Source organism: Phodopus roborovskii, unplaced genomic scaffold, assembly GCF_943737965.1.
Source record: "Phodopus roborovskii unplaced genomic scaffold, PHOROB, whole genome shotgun sequence".
NCBI lineage: Eukaryota > Metazoa > Chordata > Mammalia > Rodentia > Cricetidae > Phodopus > Phodopus roborovskii.
Genome location: NW_026126424.1, coordinates 13,205,717 through 13,231,108, shown reverse-complemented (window position 1 = coordinate 13,231,108; position 25,392 = coordinate 13,205,717). Strand labels below are relative to the sequence as shown.

General features: G+C 36.1%; 1 protein-coding gene and 1 pseudogene across 1 annotated transcript in view; one reads left to right on the top strand and one right to left on the bottom strand.

Annotated features, from left to right (window-relative positions):
- Positions 1-25,392, top strand: part of Dpyd (dihydropyrimidine dehydrogenase) — an 817,241-nt gene that overhangs the window by 223,162 nt on the left and 568,687 nt on the right. Inside the window, exon 8 of the mRNA XM_051185598.1 lies at positions 776-863. Within this exon, the coding sequence (XP_051041555.1) occupies positions 776-863 (88 nt within the window). The remainder of the gene's footprint in view (positions 1-775; positions 864-25,392) is intronic.
- Positions 13,868-14,495, bottom strand: LOC127223091 (rRNA-processing protein FCF1 homolog; annotated as a pseudogene).

The following is a 25,392-nucleotide window of genomic DNA, read 5'->3' as shown; positions in this document are numbered from 1 at the left end:
TTCTCCCCGCATCTTTGCTGTGCCCTCTTCCCTTTCATGTCACATGTGTTTTACTACATTTCCTTTACACACACACACACACACACACACACACACACACACACAAAGTCAAACAAAAAAAATTTGCCCCCTCTCATGGTTATGGAACCCTAATTTCTTGGCTTCTACTCAAATTCACTCTCCCAGCATATATATGCAGCTAGGATCCAAAGGTAAAGGTAAACATGCTATATTTGTCTTTTGAAGTCTGGGTTGGCTATCTTATTTAATATAATAGTTTTCAGGTATACATGTTTTTTCTATTGTTTTCATAGTTTTGCCTTTCTTAATGGTAATGCATATATATATATATATATATATATTAATATAGTAATATATATATATATAGTATTTCATTTTTGTTATTCATTTGTCTGTTGATGTATATCTTGGCTTAGTCTATTTCCTTGCTATTGTGAATATAGCAGCAATACAGAAAGTACAAGTGTCTTCATGGTAAGTATATAATCCTCTGAGTACAGAATGAGGAGCTAAATACTGGGTCATGGGGTAGTTCAATGTTTTTACTAACTTGATTATAATTACACTGGCTTTTCTACATTTATTCAATAATGAAAATATTAGTGTTCTAGTTATTTACTAATTCCATTAAACAAATCTGTTCACTAAAACTTTTATAGTCTTTTCTTTGACTTCATATATTAAATATTAATTTTAATTAACCGATTGCTAAAACATATTAGAAAATAATTACTCAAAATACTGTTTCTTACAGATAATTTGTGGTAAAAGCCTTTCCATGGATGGAATTACCCTTAGTGCTTTGAAAGAAAATGGCTACAAGGCTGCTTTCATAGGGATAGGTGAGTGACTTATTTCTAAATATCTTTATTTAACTTTAATGCTTTTATTCCTGACAATATCCATTAGAATTACTACTTTTAGACATTTCTCTAGTGGAAACCACATGTTTCTTGAACCATAATGACTAGTACTTACAGCCTGGCTGTAGTTCATGTGCATGGAGAACAAACTTCGGCAAGACATATTTGTCTTTCAGGACCTCACATTGCACAGGAAACACAAGAAGTGGGCTCTAAAGTTAAGAATGCCCTCTGTGAGGTGATAGCACAAAATATGGCTGGCTGCTGTAGCTTTCTTTTAATGGAGGTACAATTGACTAATAGTGAAATGCAGAGTTGGTATTATTCTATATTCATTTCATGAAGTCTTCAAAACTTTTGGAAAATATCTCACATGTGTGGAATTTTCAAACAATTTCCCTTCAACTTATTTATTGAGAGACCAAACAAAACAAACTGTCGACTAAATTTCATCCTTGTGTGAAGAGTTCTATTTTTTTCATATTCCATATTCTGGAAAATTCTGAGATGTGAGCTGACCATATAAAATTGGTAGTATTTTAAGTACAACTCCATCCTTCTGTCATTTAGCCTTTTCAGTCTACAATCTCTAAATATCTTAGTATTGTCTCCTGAGATGCAAACATCCCTGTATTTTCAGTGATTGTATGATGGGTAGTGCTCACCAAAACTTGGTGCAAAGGTCAAGGTTTCATTGTTTGTAGAGTGCCATCAAAATTAATGCTTCTTTACTAACCAATGACTTATTCCAGAGCATGCACACCACATCAGCAGGAAGCTGTGTCACTAACTGTATTTAGATTTAAAAGTTTTAACTGACAAGGAAGTAAATCTGCTCTCTCTCTCTCTCTCTCTCTAGTATTAAACCTCCTTTCAGAACTTGTTAGTACCATTATCATCAGTACTGTTACTGTTACATAATATGTATATATTATATAACCAAGTCCATTTAAATGAAAACAAACATTGATAGAAAATATTTGGGAATTTGGGCGTCGTTCTTTCCAAACTGCTTCCTGCTGGTGAGGGGCACTGTCATGGGAGATTATAAGAAGATGCAGAAATTCTGGCTGTAGTCCGTGAGGCTGCTTTGTCCAGCTTTTTTAAATGTAGAATCACCTGGTACTCTGTTTGAGGTGGTCTGACTTGATCAAACCACATTAGTCTGAAAGAAATCCACATCTTTTCATTTTCTGTGGAAGCAAAAATAGAAATCCTTTTCCCCAGTAACTTGACCTTGAACTTAAATTTTGGAGTCAAAGCATTGTTTTTAATTTATTATTTTACATGTCGATCCCAACTCCCTCTCCCTCCCTCCCTCCCTCCCTCCCTCCCCCCCTCCCCATTTCCTTCCCTCTTTCCCTCCTTCACTCCCTTTTACACTCTCTGTCCTCTCACATGCACTCTAACCACCCTTCCCTCCCATCCCCCCACCCTAATTCCATATGTAGGGGAATGACATCCAGTTGAGGTCATGTAGATCTGACAGGTCATGTGAAGTAAGGACTAGGGCTTCTCCCCTGTCACTAGATTTAGGCAGTTATTCCTCCATGGGGGATGTGTTCGCAAGGTCCTTTTGTGCGCCAGGGATACATCCTGGCTCCATTGCCTTAGGTCCCTTAAACTGTGCAGTCTTTCTGGCAGAGACCCATACTCAAGGAGGCCTGAGTCAGTCCCATGCTGGCTTCCCAGCTATCAGTCTGGTGGCCAGTTAGCTCCTCCTTGTTCAGGTAAGCTGTCTCTATGTGTTTCTGCCGCCTGGTCTTGTCTTCTCCATCTGCATCTGGGTTCTTGTTTGACTCAGTGTTTATGTATGGGTGTTTGCTCCTGTTTCCAACAGGCATTAGTTGAGGGCTCCATGGATAATTTAGTTGTTGATCTCACTCTCCGGGAAGGGCATTTATGGTAGCCTTTCCATGGAAGCTGAAATTGTTAGTTGGTGGCAGTCTTGTAGTTCTCTAAACCTTTCTTTGTGTTCAATTTTATCTTCAAACAATATTGGCTCCCTCTTTTATGCTCTCTCTCTCTCTCTCTCTCTCTCTCTCTCTCTCTCTGTCTCTCTCTCTCTCCTTTCTTCTATTCCTAACCGGGCTCAATCTTTGTGGTCGCACCTGTTTTCCTTTCCTCCTCGTTTTCTCCTACTTCTCTCTCCATTCGCTGCCCCCCCATTCCTCTGTGCTCTGGGGGACTTGTCCCTTCCTGGTTCTGTGAGGGACTTCATATGAATCTCTTAGAACACATCTTGTATTCTAGTTGCACTGGTTGTGTGAATTATAGGCTGGTAGGTGATCCTTTGCTCTAGGTCTAAAATCCATATATGAGTGAGTACAAACTGTGTTCCTCTTTTTGTGACTGGGTTACCTCATTCAGGATCGTTTCTTCAAGTGCCATCCACTTGCCTGCGAATTTTAAGGTACTATTATTTTTATTATTATTATTATTATTATTATTATTATTATTATTATTGCAGAGTAGTATTCCATCTTCATTAACCATTCTTCAATTGAGGGGCATTGAATATAGTTACCAGTCTATACACCAAAAACGAGAAGAGGATATTTTTTATGCCCCCTTGGCTTTTGTTTCAAAGATACTTTCAAATAGAGCTGCCTTCCAACTTCATAATTTTACTGAGAAAAGACACCTACACACACAGTATCTTTAAAGTATTTTCTATGATCTTGGAAATACTGGATCTGTGAGAGCTTCTGCTTTGCTTTGCCTCTGGTAATTCAAAAGTTCTTGGTCCAACTAAGTGGAAATTAGACAGAAATTATATCTTTTGATGCTATCAAGTAACACTAAAACCCACCATTAAGTGTCCTTCAGAAGTTAGACTTAAAAGATACATTTTCACTGTTAGAGTAGAACAACCTAGAACAATTACACCATCTCTATGCACATTGCTATGAAGAATGTCTGCACTCAAGAAATCTGATCAATATAGCATTCACTGAAAGTGTTCCAAATTTAATACATAGGAAATCCAGTATAAGAAAAATGTGGGATCTCTGCAGGTCCACAAAAAAATAGAAAAAAAGAAAAAAGAAAAAAAGAAAAAAAATGTGGGATATTTATGTAATTAATAACATCTGGTGATTCTAGCAGTCAGATTTGAAAGAAATCAAATACATTTTAGTATTTTTTTTTAGAATTCTTTCTCTTAAGTTCACTTACATTGTTAGTTTTTCATGGAGCTATGTGTTCTAAAGACCACTCTGTGATGGACCCTGCATTGTGTGAATGAAATAATACAACACACAACCTTTTCATATTTATGCTGTACATTTTCTGGTTGAAAAGCAAATCCTTTGACATTCTAGTGTGGTGATATGAGGAATGAAACTATGTTCTATTTCAGTATTTTGTACGAAATATACACAAGGAAATTTTATTTCTTATGAAAAAAATGTATTTCTGTTTATAGAAGACAAGTAGCCATATCTCCAAGGAAAGACTAATTTGATATCACTTGACCATTTGGGCCTTTATGATATTTTTATTGCCATATACCTGACTGTTATTTGGAAAGCCTCACATTCTTGCTACCAAAGCTTCCATAACATCATTAACCTTTGCTCTCAAGTTTTATCTGGTTTTTCTCACTGAGTTAGAAAGGAAAGTACAGTGGGCCCTTTGTGCTTCTTGGTTGCTTTGGAATATTGTTCAGTGTACACTCAGGGCATGGAACAGGGAAAACCATGTTTGATATAATACTCCATGGTGATAGCCAAGTCTGTGTTCATAGGCGGCATCTGTCCTCTTAGTTTTGTAGTGTAGAAGTTATACACACCACTTCTGCTTCTATCTCATTGTTTATAACTTAACCATAAAACATACTTAGTAGCAAAGAATGACTGGAAATGTGCTCATAGGTAAATGGACATTGGGTTTCTAATATCCTAGACACACAGATGAAAGAAGTACCCAGTGTTTCTGCCACCATGTACATTCTCCCTGGGGTTTGATATTTGAGACTCATCAGTCACCTAACCAGAAAGGAAATAATATCAGTACTTTCTGTTTCATTATTAGCTTCATCTGTAATTTAATAAAAAAAACAAATAATTTATCTTTTGTGTATTATTTTTGTGTATTTGTGTATTATTGTGTATGTATGTATGAAAATGTCATATAAATCTTCAGAATTTACAGCTACCAACTTACTTTACTACTTATCAGAAGAAAATATTTTACTAGATGTACCTTTATCAGAGTAATTCATTAAGCACATTCAATTAAATATATTCTCATGGTTGCTCATTTTAAACATTGCATGTATTGCTAGGGGGGAAATCACTTTTAGATTCCATCCCCCGCCGCCAGACCCCAACAGAATTCACCATTAAGGTATGTAACTCATTTCATGCATTCTTTTATGAATATCAGCATTACAGTTCTTGCTCACGAATGACTAAGCAACTTCTTACTAGTGAGATGAAACCTTGTGTTTATTCACATTAGACACATTTGCATTGAAGGCTCTAAAGTTTTGATATTTTTACTCAAATAAAAGTACTCACACAGTGTGTTGCTGTCACTGCTTAGAATGGGAGTGAGATGCCTCCTTTTTATAGCTTTTTCAAAATATTTATTAGCTTTCTTTGATCATTGAAATCAATATAACAGAACCTATCCATTGTTCTTTTTGTTTTAGAAAAAAGCTAAAAAATTCCCAAGGTGATTAATATGTTACAAAGTACCAACACTGTGTTATATATACATTTGGGGTATACTTTGTGGAAATGTTGTTATGTGTGTTTATTTTGTTGTGTGTGTTTGAGCATAGATACTATGTTGTATATAAAATACATTTAATGTAGCTTAATAATCAATATTTGATACTCATAGTTCATTGTAAAGATTCTGTGGTAATAATCACTATTTCCAAAAGTGTATGTCTAATACCTACCAATAATCAGGAGGCATTGACAGTTGGATCTCTATAGGTCCAAGGGCAGCCTGGTTTACAAGATGAGTTCTAGGACAGCTTCTAAAGCTATACAGAGAAATCCTATCTCAAAAAAACAAATAAAATAAAAAAATAAAAAGTAGTATATGAATACAGCAAGAACCAAATGGCAATGATGTTCCATGCCCAGTGCTAAAGATTAAAACAAAGAAATCTAAATTCAGTGTGGCATGCTTAGGTTTAAATTCTGTTAGGAAATTGTCAAGTGATTCAAATGGAATAACCTCAACACAGATTATGAGGGCTGAACTAAGCATGAGGGTTGTTTACATTTTGAAGGTGAGTCCTGCATAGATCCAGGAATAGGAACCATGTTTCTGAATGTCTACATAGCTGGCACATTGTCTTTGCGTTGTTCATTTTCCTGGTTATTCATCTTCTGATAGCTCACACTTACATTCTTACAAAATGTAGTAGTGCTAAATAAAAGTTTAGGAACATGTGAGAGAGGAACCAATTTCAAGTATATAACTGATAAGTAATTTCATTTTATTTTTGAAATTTCAGGGAAGGCAAAGTGCTGCAGGGAAATCCTCCATAACCATCAGAGTAGACAATCAGGCATAATGTTACCAGGCAGATAGTGTATGGATGACCTGTTCCTGTGTTTATCCAAAAGCCATTTTTGTTTTCTTTTTACTCTCTTATTGTTAGCAGCACTCCCACTACTTACAACTGCTGGATCCCTGTTGCAGGCACCTTCCTGCCTGGTCCCATTGGCCACACTGTCAACATATCAAAGTCAAGAAATCTGACTGTACTATCATTAAGCTTCCTAATACCTTCCTATTTCCATGTAGATAAATGAGATTATAGGACTGATATAGTTTATGCTGTGCTTGAGGCTCTGGCTATGCCTCCTATCACCACCAATAAATCAACAAATAATTCTAAATGTATCTTGGACATAGTAGGAGATCTATAAGTATTTCTTTAGTACTGAGTTTTATTGAAACCGTTTTAACAATATACCAAAACAAAACACTAGGATACTTTAAGTGATTGGTGATTTCTACGTATTCCAACACAAATAAAATCTATGATGGTTCATTGTCACTTTTTATATGGTTGAGCGACTAAGAAGAGCTTCATTCACAGGGGTGGCATTGCCACCTCCCACTGTAACATCAATGGCACTCAAGGCTCCATCCAAAATATAATCCAATCTGTTATCTCTTGGCATGGCGTTGGAGGTGGGTATGACTAGAAATCATTAAAAAAAAAGTAGAGCAACAACATACAACTCCAAAACGTCTAACAGCAACCAACAACTCGCCACTAATTATGGAAAAGCCGTTTTATAGGAAGAGAGAGAATAAGCTAGCCAATGTCATACTTCAAGTTGAAAAGTCATTTCTAGACCCAGGATCGAAAGTGAACATGCTCTAGGGATACCCACCCACATTGTAACAGCTCACTTAATGCTGTTGAACATGAATATATATTCTTGAAAAATTAGATTCCATATTTAGTTTCACTTTCTCATTGTTACCACCAGTTGGGTTATTTTTTCTTTCACTCAGTTACTAGAAGAGGAGAATGTTTTGTAATGTGCAGATTACCAAATATTATAACAGCTGAAGAAGAGATAATTACAATTAAGAAAATCCATTGAGAAACTGTGGTATTAAATTTGCTGTTCTGTGGCCTTTACTTAACTCTCTTGTGCCTTCTTACAGCCAGAATTCTTCTCTGCAAAAGTTATTCTTAATTAGTTTCTTAATCAGGAATTTCTAAATTGTAGATAATCATGTATGCTTTCTATTTATTTAGAAGAAAATGCAATAAAGTCTTTAGACAACCCACTTTACTTCTGCCCCCTAGATAAAAAGCTGGGTACCTACTCAATATCCACAATTATAAATACATTATTTAAAATAATAAACCTGACATAATTGTAAGCAAAAAGGCATGAATATGTTGCTGTGAATATTACTTTTTTTAATTTGTAATATTGTTTAATCTAGAATCACTTGTAAGTACTCTTGTATAATTGTGAGATGGCTCCCAAGAATTTGAAAATGAGGGAAAAGGAATTCCAGCTGAGAGTTCATTAAATCATCTGTTAATGAGTTCATGAAAAGCCCCAGAGGGGATAAAAGAGATGTAGGGCAATTATTCTTTGATCATATTAACATATCTATAGAAAGCACATATTAATCTTCAAAAGCAGATGATAGGCTGGTCACCTTATGAAAATAGAAAAAAAAATAATAGAGACTGAGAAAAATTTGGCAGTGTTCTTTTACAGATACTTATTAGTTGTTCCTGAGTGATTTTAGCTTATATCATGTGGTATCCAAGTAAGCCCATTTTGTCTTCATTATTTAAATTGTGTTTTAATGTGATTTGTGGGCATATCTGTATGTGTGTGAATATATGTGAGGACAGCTTCTGAGAGTCAGTAGTTTCTTTCCACCATATGGGTACAGGACTTGAACACAGATCGTCAGGCTTGACTCAAATGCCCTTACCTGTTCAGCTCTGTTCCTGGCCCCAGGTAAATCTATTTTGAAGATGACCAAATCTCCTTGTTTTGATTCCAAGTTCACACAGGTAGTGATAATTCTGAAATACGTTGATTGTCAGAAACAAAGGTCATGAGTAACTCTTGTACATATGATGTTCTTTATTTAAAGCCATTGTGTTTTGTCGAGTAATTGATTCACATATATTGTCACTCAATATTCATGACATTCAGGATAGAGTAGACTATCCTCAGGATACTGGAGTAGTATAAATTGACCCTACAGTGTGTGTTTGTGTGTGTGTGTGTGTGTGTGTGTGTGTGTATTTTATTTTTTATTTTTTTGTTTTGCTTGGTAGTTTACTCTTTGGGGGCCTGATACCAAGCTCCCAAATGAATGCACAGAGACTTAATCTTACTTATGAATACCCAGCCTTAAATTGGGTTATTTCTAGCCAGCTTTGTAAACTTAGCTTAAATTATCCTGCTTCTCTTCTTCCACATTTAGCCTTTGGGCTTTTGACCTTTCTTTATTGATCTGTCTACCCTTCTTACTCTGTGGCTCATTGGATGTCTGGTTGGCTGGGTGGCTGGCCCCTGTTGTCCTCCTCTCCTCTTTCTTTTTCTTCTTGGTCCCCCTCTTATCTTGAGCCTAGTTTCTCCTCCTATTTATTTTTTGTGCCTGACAGGACCACCTGTCCCACTCCCGCCTAGCTACATGTCATTCAGCTCTTTCTTAGACCAATCAGGTGTTTTAGACAGGCAAATTAACACAGCTTTACAGAGTTGAACAAGTGCAACCTAAAAAAAAAATAAATGCAACACATATTTGCATCATTAAGCAAATATTCCACAGTATAAACAAATGTAACACATCTTAATCCAATGTTCCACAACAACACACTTTCGGTTTTAAAGTAACCGTTTGTAGACCTCACCCATCATTTCATGTATAGCCATCTTTCCAAAGGGTATTTTCCCAATATTATCACAATACCAAAAATAATATTAAATATCTTGGGTAACTCTAACCAAACAAATAAAAGACCTATATGACAAGAATTTTAAGTCTATGAAGAAAGAAATTGGGGGGAAAATCAGAAAATGGACAGATCTTCCATGTTCATGGATCAGTAGGACAGACATAGTAAAAATGGCCATCTTAACAAAGTCAATCTACAGATTCATTGCAATCCCAATAAAAATCCCAACAGAATTCTTGACAGACCTCAGAAGTACAATACTCAACTTCGTATGAAAAAAAAAAAAAGATTGCTAAAGCAATCTTTTACAATAAAAGGACTTCTGGAGATATCACTATCCCTGACTTCAAGCTCTACTATAGAGCTACAGTAATAAAAAACACTTTGGTACTGGCACAAAAACAGACATGTGCATCAATGGAATCAAATTAAATACCCTAACACAAATCCACACATCTACAAACACATAATATTTGACAAGTAAGTCAAGTATATACAATGAAAACAAGAAGATACCTTCAAAAATGGTGCTGGCATAACTGAATGTCAACATGTAGAAGAATACAGATAGATTCATAGTTATCATCCTACACAACTTTTCTCTTGTTTCAAAACCTCAGTTTGTTGTTGTTGTTGTTGCTAAATAAATGTTAATTCCATAGGAGAGGACATTAAACTTATGATTATTTAAACCAAATCTAAACCCAAATGCTGTCTTCCAATATTAACTTGAATCTCATAGCTTAAATATAAGTATTTTAATGGGGCACAAGCATGCACTCTGTTCAATGGGTTGTGCTTAATTTTTGTAAATGTAATTATCCTCTAAGTGTCAGCTGTCCTCTAGAAGTCAGGTGTGGATGTTGAAGGATGACAAAGACAATAAAGGTATTGTGTGATGTCACTGAAACATTCAGGACACTATAGCACCCCTCCTCCAGTTCAATACAGTTGCCTGTGAAAAACTCCAGACCTCAATGAACTCATGTGAACTATTCCTAATCATTTTCAAATGAAGCTATGAGTTCTGCAAATGCATAGCTCTTTTCTCACTATAAACCATACAATTATGTTTATTTTTGCTTTCTGTCAAATTTACTATAAAAGGTTTGGTAAAATAAAGAGAAATATTGTCCTTAAAATGAAAAGTGAGGTAACCCAGCCTGGTGGACAGGTTCCCAAAAGCCAGCTCAAGCTCTAGGGACAGGTTCTGATCTCACTACTAGGAGCCCCCAAAACAGACCAAGCTATACAACTATCATACACACACAGAAGGTCTAGGAGGAGCCATACAGGCTCTCTAGCTGTTGGGAGTGGGTCAGCTCCCAACAGTTCAGGTCAGCTGTTGCTGCAAGGGAAGGAGCTTGGTCCTGCATCAACTTGACTTGCCATGCTTTGTAGACTTCCATGGAGGCCTGCTCCTTTCTGAATGTTGACAGAGGAGGAATGGATGAAGGTTTGTGGGGTAGGCAGGTGATGGGGGATGTCCTTGTGTATATAATTCTCTTATTGGTTGATTAAAACACTGATTTCCAGTAGCTAGTAAGGAAGTATCAGCAGGGCTACAAGAGGAAGGAGTAAGAAGAGAGAGTGAAACTGGGAGAGGGCTGCCACGTAGACTGGGAAGATAGGATGAGCCAAGTATTCTTTGGTATAAGATATGGCCATGTAGACATACATAGATTAGTAGTTATTGGTTAATAATTAAGAGAAAGCTAGCCAGTAAGAAGCCCCAGCCATCAGCCAACAGTTTGTAAATTAATATAAGTATTTGTGTGTTTATTTGGGTCTAATTGACTGTAGGACGAGGCTGGAAACAAACTGCAGCAACAGGCAGGAGAAGGAATGAGAGGAGAGAATGGAAGGGAAATTGAATTGGCATTAATACAAATAAACATTTTTAGTTACTTGTATCGGTAAAATGAAGAGTGGGAGACAGAAAAACCACAGAATAGGCAAGAGATTGATATGAATTGGAGAAGAGTGGTTTTTGTTTCAGTCTGGTGTTTTGTTTCTTTCTAAAAGTCATGCTTTTGTAATATAGATATATGAAACTTTGGGATAAATTCTGTTGTTTATTAATTCTTACTTGTAAAATTAGGCTATACTGTCTTTAATTAACAATATAAATGTTGCTACTAAGCTTTTTCATACAAACACATCTCTAACTTTAAATGCCTTTCAACTGTATGTTCTAAAGCAAGAACTTTTCAAGGATCCTCCTTAAACAGACGGTTTTATGTAGAAAACTATAGGGAGCATGGGAAGCCCAGAGTGAATGCAGTCCTGAGTGGATGTGTGTTGTTGACATGGCCAACTCCAGTATAGTAGTCTCAGACCCTTGGAAAACAGCAAAACCTTCTTCCCAAGGGAGACTCAGAGAGAGAGAGAGAGAGAGAGAGAGAGAGAGAGAGAGAGAGAGAGAGAGAGAGAGATCAAAGCCTTCCTCTGGTCCAGGGGTGAATGATGATAGTGTGTACAAGGATAATCCACAATAGCTTTCTCCCTCTGGATAATAATGCCCTATAGACTGCTCTCCTACAGAAACTGCTCATGTGGAGATTATCTGGATATATCTCCTTGATCCAGGTGCAGTGTACCATAAACCCTGCTCCCTTCTTTATCTATATGTAATAATGCTGCCTCCTTGTTCAGCTGAATACAATAAACCCACTTCTCTATTCAAGGTTATACATTGTGATTCTAGGGTACTGTGTTTTCTCTACCCAAAAGCTAGCCTGTTGAATCCAAACTTATCTGTATGCATATCTGTTTTTCCTTCCCCTCATTGTCCCTGTCAGGTCTGTCCTGTAGCCATGCTGAATGTAGCAGCAAACCAACTTTAGAAGCAATGCTATTAAAATTTATATCAAATTTAATTTACTCCTGATATTTGTCATTGAATTGTACAAGGAATAGCCATTACAATTGTGTTCCCAGTTCAACAAGGAAAACTCTGTTTACTTCTACTTATTTTCAAGTAGTTAAACTCACATCACTTAATACTATAAATTAGGTCATAACTTTGCACATAGGAAACAAATACTGCAGCACCAAATAACTTAAATCTCAAATTTTGTAACCCTTTAAATATAATTTTAAGGCTATTTACTGTGAGCACATAAGAAAAAGTTTTTAAACAAAGGTTGAATCGATTTATTTTCTTATCTCCAAATATGTAAGGAATCATAATGGGGGTTATCATCCTCTGATTAGCCATGCAATGCCACCTGGTGTGCAGATGGGACAAACATTACACATCAGAGGCTCTGTTCGCACCCTGCCCACCACAGCCGCACTCCCATGACAGGAAGTTAGCAGATGTTCATTTTGCTTGTGTGAATGAGATATATTGTGTATCCAACTTCTAATTCATGTAGTTGAGTTTGAAGAGCAAAGTACTGACATTTGAGTAATAATTCAAAATTATTCCTGTGTCTCAGCAATTTATGGGAATAAAGTGATAAAATTAATAAGGATTTGCTTCACCCAGTCTTCAATTGGCTTTCTTTTATTTTCAACAAAACTTTACTTGATAGATTCATTTTAATTTTTGATGAATGTATTTCAATGATAATTGGTCAATGCTAAAGTATAATTTCAAAATGGATACCCTGTTCACTTTACTTTCCAATTTTTAGAAGCATAAAGTTACGGATTCTTTTTATTTATTTAATTAATTTTGTTGCTCTTGGTCATGGTGTTTATTACAAAACAGAAAACAAATGAAGACAGTACCCATCTACATATTTTTAAAGGCAACACTCATAATTCATGAAAAAATTTCACTTCATAAGAAATGGTTTAAACAGAAATGCTGTCAGTATTCTGGCCAGTGATGTCCTGGGCCTGCTCTCCTGTGGCTGTCTTGCCAGCTTGGCTGTTGGGTGGTACTAGTTGTTATTTTCATTCAGTGAGAGGTGTTTTCCGTTACTTTTTTTTTCCATATTTTACTTAAAGATCCTAATTCCCTCTCCCTCCTATCCTCCCTCCCTCTCCCTCCCTCCCTCCCTTCCTCACTCCCATGCCCTTCAACCACCCTCCCATTCCATTCCCCCCAAATCCACAGGGAGGGTAGTGCCTTCCAGGTGGGATCAACAAAATCTGTCAAGTCATTTGGAGTAGGGACTAGGACCTCTCTCCTACCTCTAAGTAAAGGGAGTATTCCTCCATGGGGAATGTGCTCCCAAAGTCCTTTTGTGCACGAGGGAAACATCCTGGTTCCACTTTCAGAGGACCCTTTATTGCCCAAGCCTTCTAACTGAGACACATGATCAGGGGGTCTGACTCAGTCCAATGCTGGATTCCCAGCTATCAGTCTGGGGGTCTCTTAGCTCCACCTTGTCCAAGTCAGCTGTCTCTGTGGGTTTCTGTAGTCCAGTTTTGTCCTCCCTCTCTGCACCTGGATTCCAGTTCTGCTCAGTGTTTAGCTGTGGGTGTCTGCTTTTTTTTTTTTTTTTTTTTTTTCCTCAGCTACTAGATGAGGGCTCTATGAAGGAATTTTTAATTGACAACAGAGAAAGCTGGTAAAGAAAGGCAAGTTAATTTTATCAAGTAAGGATTAGAATAGATGAGCTCCATAATCTTCTGGCATCCATTCAATGTTGTAATTATGGATAGAAATGCACATGATAGGAACTCCAGGTATCTTTTGGATTCTTTGTTTGAGGTCACAGTTGACGGTGGCCACAGTACAACACTTTTGCTGAGTGACTCTGGACCAATCAGTCATCAGCATAGGTTCCTTTGTGTGTGCATGGCAGTGGGTCAAATTGTGAATCCTTGCCAATCCTTAGTGCTACTCAATACTTCTGTCCCAATTTCTCAGTTTCAGCCATTACACAATCAGTTATATGAGAGATATACTTGTTGTACAGACAGTCCATCATTGACTGCACTAAGTCCAGTTTGGCTTTAATGGAAAAGTTGATGAATTTGGTGTCAATGAGGATGTGGTAAGGTGGACCGAGTAGTGCATTATCCTGGAAGAATAAACAGGGAGGATGTTGGGGTACTTCTCTGTCTTTCAGCACATCAGGATCTTTCTTTTCCTTCCTTATTTTTTCTTTCTTTCGTCCTTCTTTCTTTCTTTTTGGCTTTAATCTATCCTTTTCTTTAAGTCTTTCATTTCTGAGACTAAGCATTCATTTCATAGTTGCATATTTCCTTGTTTTATTTTGCTTCCCCATGTTCACGCCACATGCACTCCTGTTTCTGTGAGTTATGGATTTCTAAAAAGTGTTAATATGTTTAGAAAATGATAAAATAACTTTAATATGAATAATTACAGCTTTTTGTAAAGGTAATATACACATCAGCTGCATTTTTTGATGAAGTTCTGAACACATATCCTTTTTAAACTGTCACAATATATTTGATGCTTGGCCTACTTTGCATATTCTCATTGTATCTCACCCTGCAACCCGTGTGTATGTATGCTTAAGAAATTTTAAATAACTTTTTGAAAAAATAGAATATATATTTTGTTACGAGTAGTTTTCCCCTGCTGCTGGTCTTGTCCCACTGCCACGCCAGCCCCAAATAACACACAGAGACTCTGTATTTGATATATTGCTGTTGGCCAGTTACTTTTTTCTTATTGGCTAGCTATATCTTAATTATTAACCCATTTCTATTAATCTGAGTATGTAAACGTGGTCTTATCTCTACCAGATAAGACCTGTGGGAGCTTGTGGTTCTGCTCTTTCCAATCTCTCCATGTTGACTCCTCCATATGCCTTCCTCAAATCCTCCTTGTCTCCTAGTCCCATCTATCTTGCTTTCCTATTGGCCAACAGTACTTTATTCGTTAACCAATAAGAGTAACATATTTATAGAATGATATCTCCCATCTGTATTTTAATAAAGGTCCTTCTGAAACCCTATAAGCACAACAAATAACTAATAAAAATACAGTAATTTAGCATAACTTATTTAATGTTGTTTAAAATTTGAACTGTTTTCTATTTAGAAAGAAACTTTTTCAATTAAGTCATTAAAAATTGAAGGTGCTGGAGAGATTGCACAGAGTTTAAGAGCACTGATTGCTATTCCAGAGAGTCCAGGCTCAATTCCCAACACCCACATGGCAAATCACAAACTGTTTGTGATTCCAGTTCCTGGGGGCTGACACCCATGGCAACATAACAATGCACATAAAAGTAGATAAATTTTTAAAATATTAATTAAAAATTGAAATACTTAGACATTTTCCAATAACTATAGTCCCTGCAGGTTGAGGCAGGCAAGTGTGGATCCAATGTGGGCCACAGAGGGGCTCCCAAGGAACCCAGGGGCACAAAATAAGAGTCTCTCTCAAAAAAGATAACACAGATTTAAACAAACTAAACTAAACTTTATGGACATGATAAGGCCAATGAATTCATAAACTCATGACATCAATGGCTACTTGCAAAAAAACTACACAATATCAAACCAGTCAACATTCATGTAGGGATGGGGAGGTTCTAATGTGTACCCAACTCTGGCTTAAGAGCCATTGGCTATCAATTACTGACAGGAGAGAAAATGTCAGTTTTATTCTAAGGTTTGTTGGTAGGATGGAGAGTCTCTGGTGGATGGCCGTACAGCTAGGACCTAGGACCTGATTTTTAAAGTCTTTTCCACTTTTTAATTTTAACTCTTCTTGATCTTAATACCTCTTGACAGATTCTTACAGTTAGCATTTTCCCCCTTTCCACTAACTATTTTGTTTAAGAATTTGATATTTGACTATAATGCATTTGGGTCAAACCAGCACATCACTAGTCTTTAACTTACTGTATACCTCCTATGACATTATCTTCCCAATTTCACATACTTTTTTTTTTTTTTTTTTTTTTTTAACTCACTGAGTCCTTTAGTCATTCTAGTAGTTGCATGGTTTTAGGACCATCCACTGGAACATATGTAATCTATCAAATAAAGAACACTGACTGTTAACAAGATCAAGATAGTCAATATTCTATCATGAATGGAGAAAGGCTGGCAAAGTTCTACCCTAGCTGAGGAGTTAGGACAGCTAAACACCATTTTGGCCAGAAAGTTACAAAATGTGTCCCGACTACAGTTCCTTTCACTATTAGTTTTTAAAGATGTGAAATATGGATTATTTTATACTGTACCTCATACTTTTATATGTTTATTAATCATCTCAGTATATAAGACAGACAGAAGCATATTGGTTGTGAAAACGTGTATTAGAATCTACATGAAATGTGTTGCTAGTGAGTTAATGAGATTTGATTATGACATAAAAACAAAACTTGAGAGTAAATAGGATTTGTGTTTTTTGTAATAGGATTTATAATATAATAAGTATCAATACATATCTACAAAACATATGTAAATTCAATATCTTTTTGTCCTTTGACATACTTTTAACAAATGGCTGATTTTTTTCTTTTGCTCTGCTGGACTCATTTATCTAACAGAGGGGTAAAATAAAAAGAAGAAAGTTCAGGATATTGGGAAAAAGCTGTTTTGATTATTGTATTATTATAATATATAGTAAAAATTATTAATTACTACAACGATAATATATTAGACTCTGTATGAGTGTCTCTTTTCTCTGCTATTGACTGTAGAGATATTTAGTTAATGTAGTTCTCTAGCACACATTGAATCAGTGTTTCATTTCATTTTTTTTTTAGTTTGTTTAAATTTATGTAATGTGTTCTGGTAGCTAACACAACCAGAATTTCTTTTAAAGCATCCTCAATTACACAGAGCTTGAGAAATACTACTAAATATGATTCTTGTGATTATATCAGCTATAAATTTTCCTATTACAATGAGATAGACAGAAGTGTGCTATACTTTTGGAGCTAAATAGAATTCACATTTCTCTATTATCATCACATTTCATATGTGATGGAGCTTTATGAGTGTGTAGTAAGAAAAGAAGATTAATGAAAGCAACATAATCTTAAATCTATTTTAATTTTATGATACTTATTTCTGATACAGAGTTTTGTTGAGAGAATTTTATCAAGCTTTGACATGAAGTCAGAAAGTTATATATAAAGTATATAGATTCAAATAGTATGAATGTGTGGACACATATCATTTGCTCCTGACGCTATAAGCTTATGGACACTTCAAAATGCAAAATATCTGGTATCTGATTATAAGTTTTTGAAAGTCTTTGTATTGTCAACACTGTGTATCAATCTAGAAACTTCTGTGAGTTTCAAGATAACTTATCTGTGTAGCTGCTTTAAAAAGTCACATTTATATTTCTACTATATTTAGTAGCACATATTATTAATATCACAAAATGGATAATGGAAGTACATTAAGCAAAGAGTGGCTCAAAGCAGCCCTATTTCAGCATACAGAGGTCTCTGTTACATTATCTTAGGTCTATTGAGCAAACATGAGCGTAAAGTTCATTTGCTTAAAGCAAACATCACCCCAAAACTACTCAGTGCCCACATCTGTCTTCAGTAGATGACCTGCCACAATATTCTGACACCTCCTGGTGTCTCCAGTGTAATTTTTACCTCATTTACAGAGCTGTACAAATATCCAAAATTCAGGGAATGTGAACCTCAACAGCTAGCTTGAACCTAAGTTCAAGCTTAGGTAATTCTGCAGTTCACACAAACTTAATGCTTATAAGCCTGACTCCTGACTCCCTTGGACCTTGCTTGATTACTGAGCTACTACAGAGTCTCTTCATATTTGAATATATGTTTGAATATATGTATGTATGTATGTATGTATGTATGTATGTATGTATGTATGGACATTTTAATGTTCCCTCCATCTGAATTAATTCTTTTAGAAATGGTTTCACTGAATGTTTCTATAGACAGGGTCTTGATTTCAAAGCACGTTTGTTATTGTCCTAGTGAAAAGCTTATGATTTCTCTTTGATGGTACATCTTTTTTTTTTTTTTTTTTTTTTTTTTTTTTTTTTTTACATTCACCCTGCTTATACTTACTCTCTCTGCAGTTTAACTGTTAACTGGATCCAAACTCCTTTCCTCTTCAAATACATAGTTTTAAAGAGCTTTCAACACACTACTTGTACTTACTCTGTAAATCTGGTCAGATGCAGTGAGTAGTAAACATGCCACAGCCGAGATGCTATGGCATCTTGAAATTTCTGCTGTTCCATGAATTAACTCATTACTCCAATTCAACTTCACTCATATTTTCAATATCCAACTATAGACAAATTAATTGTTATAATGCAATACAAATGACGGACTAGGAGACAAGGAGGAGAGAGGAAGTGATAGGGAGCAGAGTGTACATGGAGAGAATGGAGAGAACAGAATGCCAGCCCCTCTCTCTGGTAAGATAAGACCACGTGGAAGTACTTAGATTAATAGAAATGGGTTACTATTTAAGACTGAGCTACCCAATAAGAAATGATAGAAACAGCCCAACAGCATTTATATCAAATACCAAGTCTCTGTGTGTTATTTGGGGCTGGCGCAGCTCTGGGCCAAGGTTGGCAGGAAAAATCTTACTCCTAACAATGCTATGGCATCTTGAAATTTCTGCTGTTCCATGAATTAACCCATTATTCCAATTCAACTTCACTCAGATTTTCAATATACCAACTATAGACAAATTAATTGCTATAATGCAACACGAATAACCTATAGCTTAACTCTTAATAGAATCCTTACCTCTTCTGAGATCTCAGGAACTAGTTTTTACATGTTTCTCTCAGCATGTTTGTCTTCAGAATTACCACCAGAATGATTATAAGGTATAATTATAATGCTGTGAAATTTCTCTCATTTACACTTCCCAAATCTTTCTCATTTTATCTCCTGTCCACCTTCAAATGATTAAGAATTACATAGTTAGATTTAATACAGCAGGGGATCTACTTCTGGTACATATTTTCTGTATTTCTTTTTTCTTTTCTTGTAGATGGGACCAAATATCTTACATAATTAAAAATTTATTTCTTCTCAGAGTTTGAAAGAGTATGATGGTCCATCATGTTTGGGGTATTATGGCAGGTAGAATCAATTAATGGTGGCAGGAGTCCCGTGCATGATTTATTTCAGTGCAAGGGTCTAAGAAGCATAGAAACTTGGGCTAGAATTCAGTTTAGGCTATAACTCTTAAGGCCCTTGCCTATTAACTCATTTATGTCTTGGTCTATCCTCATTATGATTTCAAAACATGCCAAGACAGCACTACCAAGTGAGGACCCATGAACTAGTTGTCACATTTCACAATTAAACCATGGGGGACATGGGAGGATGGGAGGGAGAGGGAACTGAGATCTATATGTAAAATAAGAAAATATACATAACAATGTATAACAGAATCAGAGTTTGGAGTCTTTGCCTAGTCTCGCAGAAGTTCAATATCTAGTTTACTTCCTGTTCATTACTCATTTTAAGAGATAAGGAATTGTGATGGCATTATGGAGTCATATTGAGAAAAGGACAGATATTGGGAGATTTAAACTGTCGTTATTGCAACAATTAGGCAGCAAAAATATTTTTATTGGACTATTTGAAAGTAGGAAATGTATATTTATCATTATATAATAGTATATATAATAAGTTTTATAAATTGTATATGTTATAATATATGATTAGTCTTGGCACTATATTAGATGTGGTCAGATTATGATAGAAGTAGAAAGTAGCATACAGAATGAATGGATAAGATCTAGGTACAAGCTGAGAATATCTTTAGCACTTCTTTTGACCAACAGTATGGATTGTGATGATAATTTATCAACTGAACCAAATATGTTAACATTAAGAGATACTTTCTGATTTATTTGTGATTACCATGGTGATCTGGGATCACAAGCTAATAAGTCCTTTATTTCTCCTGGAAAGCATATGAAAAATGTGGATAGAAGAGGCAGTTCTGATGCTAGTAGCTAAAGGCTCTAGCAACAACAGACTCCCCCAACCCCAAACCAATAAATCTTACATCTAGTCAGATTTAGTCAATATCTCACCAACAATAATTCTTGGTAGTAATAGCAATAGCTATTGTCATCATGGGTTAGCAATTTTCAAAACACAGTCAAAAGTTTCTCCTTGTAGAAAATTCATGAAGCTATGGACTTGATTAAATTATGTATTATATCTTCATATTTACCTTGCTGGAGTGAGACTACCACAGAATAATAAAATTGCCCGGTTGATGACTCCATAGCATATTTGCAAACACTTTGCATTGAGCATGTTTGAAGTATATGTCAAAGGTTATTAGGTCAACAGGACCTACTCATAGTTTAGATTTAATTTTGTTATTGCTCCATTCTTTTATATCATAACACCAAATGCATTTATTAATTAAACATGTCTCTATGATCAGAGCAGTCTTTAAAAACAACAGAGAAAAAGTCATGTTGTCATTCATGATGACAGAATGTGCTAACATATTTGATTGTCAAGTGGTAGGTGTGCAAAGCCTGTACTGATGAATGCTATTGACCTAGTTATAATTACTGAAGAGTTCATTTCAAATATTTGTCCATAAAAATAGACATACTTTAAGAAAAATTCTGTGCTACATATGTATGTATGAACACATAATTTGGAAAAATCTTTTACTTCAAAAATATTACCTTAAGGTCTTCAAAAACAACACAGTTCTGGAAAAGAAGAAAACAATTGTCATCTGCAGTTGGTTTCTTCATGTATGGATTTATACGTTAGAGTTTGTTTATACTAGTATATGGTTTCTGATTAGCAAAATATAATGCTAATTAATATTATAAATGTATAATTTATAAGTGTAAGAACGATTGCTATTTAAAATTAAGATTTTTAAAACTTATTTATTACCTATTAATCACAGTTACCCCTCCCTCCCTTCTTTCATTCCTCCCTCCCTCTTCCCAACTATCCCCTCTTAACATGCACCCTGACCACCCACACCTCCCATCCCCCCCCCACTCCACATGTAGGGTGATGCCATACAGGAGGAGTCATCTAAATCTGTCAAGTCATTTGAAGTAGGGTCTAGTACTTCTCTCTAGGTTAAGGGATGTGGGGATGTGCACACAAGGTCCTTTTGTGCACCAGTGATACATCTTGGTTCCACTGTCTGAGGTCCCTTAGACTGCTCAGTCCCATGCTGGATTACCAGCTATCAATCTTGGGGCCTATTAGCTCCTCCTTGTTCAGGTCTGCTGTCTCTATGTGTTTTTGCAGTGTGGTCTTGTCCTCACTCTCTGCAACTGGATTCTAGTTCGGCTCAGTAATTAGTTGTGGGTGTTTGCTTCTGTTTCCATCAGCTACTAGATGAGGGTTCCATGATGGTGGATAAGTTAGTCATTAATCTCATTATTAAGGAAGGGCATTTATGGTAGCCTTTCCACTGTTGCTCAAATTGTTAGTTGGTATCAATCTTGTAGGTATCTGGACATTTCTTTAGGTTCAGTTTTCTCTTCAATCCTAAAATGGCTCCCTCTTATGCTCTCTCTTCTCTCTCTCTCTCTCTCTCTCTCTCTCTCTCTCTCTCTCTCTCTGTGTGTGTGTGTGTGTGTGTGTGTTTCTCTCTCTTTCTCTTTCTCTCCCTCTCTCTCTTTTCTGTCTTCTTTTCCCCCCATGACTCTATCTTCCTAGTCCCAGATAATTTCCTCTCCTCCCCTACTCTTTCTCCTAGTTCCCTTTCCACTCATTGCTCCCTCACTCCCCATGCGCTCTGGAGTACTTATCCCTTCCCCCTTCTGTGAGGGACCTTATATGAATATCTTAGAAATCACCATGTATCCTAGTTGATCTGGTTGTGTGACTTATAGTCTGGTGATCCTTTGTTCTAGTTCTAAACTCCACATATGTGTGAGTACATACTATGTTCCATGTTCCTCTTTTTGTGACTGGGTTATCTCATTCAGGATGGTTTCTTCAAGTTCCATCACTTGCCTGTGAATTTCAAGATTCCATTTTTTTTTTCAGCGTAGATGTGCCATATTTTCTTTGTCCATTCTTCAATTGAGGGGCATATCAGTTGATTGTTGATTCCAGGTCCTTGTTATTACAAATAATGTTGCTATGAACATAGATGAGCACATGTCTTTGTTTCATGGATGTGGATCATTTGGGCATATAGCTAAGAGGAGTATTGCAGGGTCCTGTGGTAGACTGATTCCCATTTTCCTGAGGAACCACCATACTGGTATCCAAAATGGCTGTACAAGTTTGCACTCCCAACAGCAATGGAGGAGTGTTCACCTTCTCCACATCCTCTCCAACATAAGCTGTCATTGGTGTTTCTAATTTTAGCCATTCTGGCAGTAGTAAGATGGTATTTCAAAGCTATTTTGATTTGCATTTCCCTGATAGCTAAAGATGTTGAGCACTTTCTTAAGTGTCTTTCAGCCTTTTTGATTTCCTCTATTGAGAGTTTTCTATTCAGTTCTGTACCCCATTTTTAATAGGGTTATTTGGTGTTTTGTTGACTAGTTTCTTGAATTCTTTGTATATTTTGGAGATCAGCCTTTTGTCAGATGTAGGATTGGTGAGTAATCTTTTCCCAGCCTGAGGGCTGCCGTTTGGTCTTGTCCACTGTGTCCTTTGCCTTACAGAAGCTTCTTAGTTTGAGGAGGTTCCATTTATTAATTGTTGATATCAGTGTCTGTGCTACTGGAGTTATGTTCAGGAAGCAGTCTCTTATACCAATTTGTTCAAGGATACCTCCCACTCCTAAGAGGTTCAGTGTGGCTAGATTTATATTCAGGTCTTTGATCCATTTGGTCTTGAGTTTTGTGCATGGCAATAAACACAGGTCTATGTACAGTCTTCTACACACATTCATCCAATTGTGCCAGCACCATTTGTTGAAGATGCTGTCCTTGACCCATTGTATACTTTTAGCTGTTTTGTCAAAAATCAGGTGTTCATAGGTGTGTGGGTTAATATCAGGGTTTTTGATTCAATTCCATTGTTTTTAACCTAATCAGATACCAATGTCACATTCTCTATGGTCTGTCAAAAGATAGGCGTTCTGCATTTTGGGAACATAAAATTGGTCTCACAGTTTAAATAAACCTCCACAGTGCAGAATAATGATCATATGTTTTCTACTGCTATAGGTTCATTGGCTCATAAAATAAAAAGAGGGAGAGTGATACCAGGCCTCTAATCCCTGGTTTCTATTTGCCTTATTACACAAACATTTCATTTTTTTAGAATTCTTAAGTATTATTAGACTTGATGCTTTTCTTTCCCAACAATATAATTTTTAGAAATACATATATAACATTAGTAATTAGATCAATACCAAAAAATAAAAACAGAAAGAGAGAGAGAGAGAGAGAGAGAGAGAGAGAGAGAGAGGAAACAGATTTAGTTCTTCCCAAGAACTGCTTCCCTGAAATGCTATAATCTTCTATTAGAACTAGGTACCTTTCAGTTTAAAATGAAAGGCACTATTCTCATCAAATTTGTTTTCAGAGAAAGTCCCTTTCTCATGGTTAACAGGATGCTGAGGGGGTTTGGGAATCCTGTGGGAATTCTTAGCATATTTCTAGCCATTCAGCCCAGTACAGAAAAGGTAGAGGGCCTTGAACATTTAAATGCAGTCTTGTTGACCACCCCACCTACTCTTTAAAGCTCTTTTTTAAAATTATAATCTTATGGCATTTCTTCCTTCCCTTCCCTCTCTCCAAGAACTCCCTTATACTCCTCCACTCCTTCACATTCATGACCTATTTTTTAAAGTACTAAATGATATTGCATACATATATGTGTGTGTATACACACACACACACACACACACACACACACACACATATATATATATATATATATATATACATATATATATCCATTTTTGTATATAACCTGTTCAGTGTGTAGAGTGTTGTTTGTATGTATGATTTCAGGGCTAACCATTTGTCACTGGACAACCAAAGACTGACCTCTTACCTGGAAAAGACCTCTCCTCCTCTATTCATGAGAACAAAGAAAATGAACTGAAGGCCTGCATGAGTTCGTTTGGAGATTTGTAATTTCTCTGGATTGGAAAAGGATTTATAGTTATCACATACTGATGATTGTTTCTTTATCCATTCATTTGTTTCTCAGGCAGGGAATCACTCTGTAGCCTGGAGTGGCTTAGAACCCTCCATATATCCCAGAATGGCTTCATACTCTTGTATCAGGTTCACAAGTGCTGTAAGTGCAGCTATGTGCCACCGCATAGAAAATATTTTGAAATACCCTTTTAAAATGAAGTTCTCAATTTAATTTGTGGAATCTCTTATGGGTTGTTTTTTGAAAGAACATGAAAAGCTCTATCAAAACTGTGATCAAGTTGAGAAAAAGGAAGACAGCTCAATTATTGTAGGAGGTATCCTTACTGAAGAGTTTTGTTGAAAAAAAAAAAAGAAAAAGAAAGAAAGAAAGAAAGAAAGAAAGAAAGAAAGAAAGAAAGAAAAGTTACCTATTTTGGTATCTATTGCACCGTAAAATGTCAAATTGGATCTACTCTTCAGTGTCCGAGATCTTTGCATATGTTCTTCCAGTAAAAAACCCATGCTCTTAATTAGCATTTGCTCAAACTTCACTACTAACCCTACATTCTTCACTATCTACACCGATTAAAATACTGAAGAAACTACTCCAGACTGTTCATGCAGTTTTATCTCAGTGCACTGTATTTCTGCAGAAACTAAGAGCTGTGTCTTTTCTAATATCCCATAGTATTTCACATATCAGTGTTGGTAGAAACAGAAGATGATAAGCGATTGAAGGGTGGAGAAAAGCTGAGAGGTTTTCATTATTTCTCTCAATGTGTGTTTTACTAGGGGATATGAACATATGCTGTGGTTAGGTAAAGTAAGCAGAAAACCAGAATGAGTTGCTGCTTAAGGTGGGAAGAAAAACGGAATCTTAGGAATAAGGGTCAAGCATTAACTTCTGCAACTCTTGAAGAAAATTTTTCCACATTTATAGAAATAAAGTTTGGTGAAGATAGAAAAAATGTAAAGTTGTAACCTGATACTGAAGTTAATATATTACACTTATTGTCTATTAATGAAGGAGAAAGGCTCAAGGCTCATGCACATCCCAGCAGGATAATGTGATGTGACTGATGGGGAGAGGTTAGTGGAAGGTTGGTGAAGGTGAGGAAAATAAG